Genomic DNA, 3,548 nt, shown 5'->3' on the forward strand with positions numbered 1-3,548 from the left:
AGTCTTGCTGTGCGACCTTGGGCAAGCCCCTTTCTGCGCCTCAGTTTCCCCCCTTCTCGCTCTGTAAAATGGGGACACCGGCAATCCGGCAGTGGACTAGATTTAAAGCAGTAGAGTGATCTTGAATGGGTAGGATGCCCCCCCCATTACGCTGACGCAGCCGGTGATGTTAGGCAAGATCTCGCATTAGCTGAGCCTGTGTGCATGGCTGGTTTGAATTAAAGGCTACTTTTGCCAGCCAGTCATTGCTGGCTGTAGCCCACAATTGTGGCTCATGTCCTTTTAAATACCTGGCATCTAAAAAAAAAAACCCCATGTCTAGTTCACCGTTTATACTACACAGGCAGAGGCTGGTTTAGCACAGAACAGCTGATGCCCCCACCCTACAGCAGGGCCATGGGGGGGCTTTTCTGCCCACAAGGCTCAGAAGAGGAAGAGATGCATGCAGATTGGAGGGGAAAATACACTTCGATCCCAGCCTAGGAAAGCCTCAGCCGTAAGGACTCTGGATACCTCAGGGGGGTTGGGGAAGTGGGTTGGATGCAGGGGAATGGTCTTGCCCTAGAACCAACCCTGCCCCCCTGACACTTGGGGCCCCATCTAGGCCCAGAGCACGGTGTGGACCTGCTGCCACACCCCAGCTAGCCTGTGCTAAGCCAGCACTCGCCCCCGTAGTGCTACGCGCAGGGTAAGCCGCCCTGATAGGCTCAACAGAAAGGGGCTAGCATGAGTCAGGGGCTTGTTCCCTAGGTGCTCCCTGCTTCTCGGAGTCGGGGCAGAACCAGGCTCCTGCCAAAAGAACTTGTAGGTGGAAATGGGTCTGCAGCAGCAGCTGTGCTGGCGAACGCTGCCCAGGGGCAGCTAGGCCCAGGAAACGTGCACCCAACAAGGGGTGCTTTCAGCTCAGCCTTGTGGGGGGCACCACCATTGAGAGGGAGGGGCTGGGAGATGCCAGGAAAAAAAACAAAAAACTTTATGCACTTCAGTAAGTCTAATCAAACCTACACACTGATTATCCATGATCCTGAAGGGGGGGGGGCTATGAGTGAGTCAATTTAAGGACCTAATTAGCACTTCTCTTTAGCCCCCCACTCTCCAAACTTGGCCCACGCTCCTTCCTCCACACCCCGAAACCAGACAAAATCCTGTTTAGCTGCAAGTAGGCAGGAGGCTGCACCAGCCAGCAGCTCACATGGCATTTTGCAACAGGCCAGCCCTTAATTGCTGCTTGTTTAAGCCTCTTTGTCAATTTACAGAAGTGGTGGCGCCATGGAGCCAGAAAGCCACAGTGTTTTGCAAAGAGCGAGAACAGGGCTGGCTCCTGGAAGCTGGTTTAAGAACACAGCTACATCCTGAGCCGCTCACAGAGTACAGGACGTGCCGTGAGGCAACATGCAGGGACCAGGAAGCGTCACAGCTTGACGGGAAAAAAAAAAAAAAAAAAGGATGCAAGAGGAAGCGATATTTAGCGTTCAGAAATTTATTGCAAGTTCATTGTACAAGAATATATAGAATCACTTAGTGGCTTGAGTGCAAAGAAAAAAAATTGCAATCTTGAGCTTATAAATATAAGACATTCTGTCCATTAAAAAATAAAGAGTTCATTTGCAACTGTCCTTTTCAGTCCTCGCATCTTCCATCCACAACACAAAGCAGATGCAAAAAATGGAATAAAAATCCAGTCTCTTCCCCACCCTGCCACATTAAGTCCTTAGCAAAATGTGGTCATGCCCCCTCCCGCTGCAGAGAAAGGGAGCGGAGGGAAATCCAGTCTTTTGCCATGGATCAGTGGCATCCACACCCCACGCAGACAGAGAAACACGTCAGAGAAACACGTCGTGCCTTGCGTACAGGATTCGAGCACTCTTCACGTTCCAGGAGTCAGTCGCCTTGACTCAGCCATTCCCCCAAGCATGTCTCCTGCCCGCCTGCTCCTCCTTTAACGGTCTCCACGCTGTCACAGCCCCTTTGCCATCGCCAGTCCCCTGGCGCTCCTCCCTTTCCACGCACACTGTCGTTGCCGGCCCAGGCTCTCTCCTCTCCGTTACTCCTTAGCTTTTATTTTGATGGGGTGGTTTTTTATTTTTTTAAAATGTTGTCGTTTTTTTTGTTAAAAAACATGAATTCAGCACAAAACGAGAAGGCAGTGCCCGGCTCAACGCTCCAGCAGCGAGACATAGGGGACCCACTGGTTGTTACAGCGACTTTCTTCACAGTAACTGGCTACTTCCTCCAACCCTTGGCTCTTCCAGGAATCGGTGTGGGGATTCTGGTGGGAGAGGACACACAGATCCAACCGTTAGCAACAACAAAACGCAAGCCTCTTGGACGTCACCCCCGCCCATTCAGGAGACATACTTGAGCGGTGACCCACACCAGGCTGTTCGGTAACATACACATCACTGAAGCACCTTGGCTCAGCCCCAGGTCACATGGCCCTGCATCAGCACCACTGAACAATACAAGCTCCCCTCTACAGGGATGGGATTGACTCCCAGGTGATGGACACCCTCCCCAACCCCTGGCACCCAGCACCACAGGGGACTTACCGTCACTAGGATGCAGTGCAGGTCCCGGGGTTCGCTGTTGTCCTCCAAACTCTCCCCGAGGACCTTGGCCAGCCGCTGCATGCCGGACACCCGCAGGATGTTGATGTCGTTGTCGCAGCAGAAAGCCTGGATGAGGGTGAAGTGGATTTGCAAGGCGATGTCACCCTCATCTTCTTCATCAATGGCAAGGAGGCAAAGCACCACGCTGTCGGGATCCCTGAAGGGCAGGGGGAGGAAGCAGACCGGTCAGGATCAGGGGGGAAGACAGGCCCCACAAATCGACTCTCCATCTAAGGAAATGAGTCTCAGCCCTACCCCCCCCCCCCAGCTGCTCCTGAGCAAACTGCCAATGCCGGAGTGCGTCTCTCTTGCATCTGTCCCCCCCAGCTCCCCATCACCCCCCCCCCAGCTCCAGCGGAGCTAAATGAGCTGAGCACCCCCCCGCCCCATCAGCTGATCAGACCCTGCACACGCCACGGCCACTTACACATTCATGAGCTTGGCCGACTCATAGACGCCGACGGTCAGGCAGTCCTGCCTCTGAGCCGCCACCAGCAGCTGCTCCACCGCTCCGCTGACGGTCTGCATCCTTTGGGAGAGGGCACAAGGGGGGGGGGCGGCGTTAATGCGGAGCCGCTTTGGAAAGCCCGGCCGGCGCAGGGCCAGCGGGGAGCGCCGGGACCGCCGCATGCTCCTGCAGCGCCGCCAAGGAGGGGGACACTTACTTTTGGGCAGCGTTGTCGCAAGCCACCAGCTCTTCCAGGGTCATGTTGCAATTATAATCCACAGCGGCTTGGAGTCAGGAGGAGACGGGGGGGGGGAGAAGCAGCAACCCTCAGCCCAAGGGCCTCAGCAGCAGCGCAGAGGGCCGGCGGGAGCCGTGCAATAATCCACTGGAGAAACAAGGCTCGCTCCTCCCGGCGGCAATCTCCCCGCGACGACAGACGCTCCAGCTGCGGGTCAATCCGGCGCCACTCCGAATCCAACAGCCCGGCTCCT

The 3,548-nt window shown here is 55.5% G+C and overlaps 1 protein-coding gene across 1 annotated transcript; it reads right to left on the reverse strand.

The window, feature by feature from the left end:
• Positions 1 to 1,464: 1,464 nt before the first annotated feature.
• GADD45B (growth arrest and DNA damage inducible beta) lies at positions 1,465 to 3,548 on the reverse strand. The gene is made up of 4 exons (XM_084614573.1): positions 3,275 to 3,548; positions 3,037 to 3,138; positions 2,550 to 2,766; positions 1,465 to 2,269 (listed from the first exon to the last, which is right to left on the reverse strand). The coding sequence occupies exons 1-4, from the start codon at positions 3,316 to 3,318 to the stop codon at positions 2,156 to 2,158; spliced, it is 477 nt and encodes a 158-aa protein (XP_084470699.1). The 5' UTR covers positions 3,319 to 3,548; the 3' UTR covers positions 1,465 to 2,155.

Source organism: Lepidochelys olivacea (assembly GCF_965140295.1).
Source record: "Lepidochelys olivacea isolate rLepOli2 genome assembly, chromosome: 25".
Lineage (NCBI taxonomy): Eukaryota > Metazoa > Chordata > Testudines > Cheloniidae > Lepidochelys > Lepidochelys olivacea.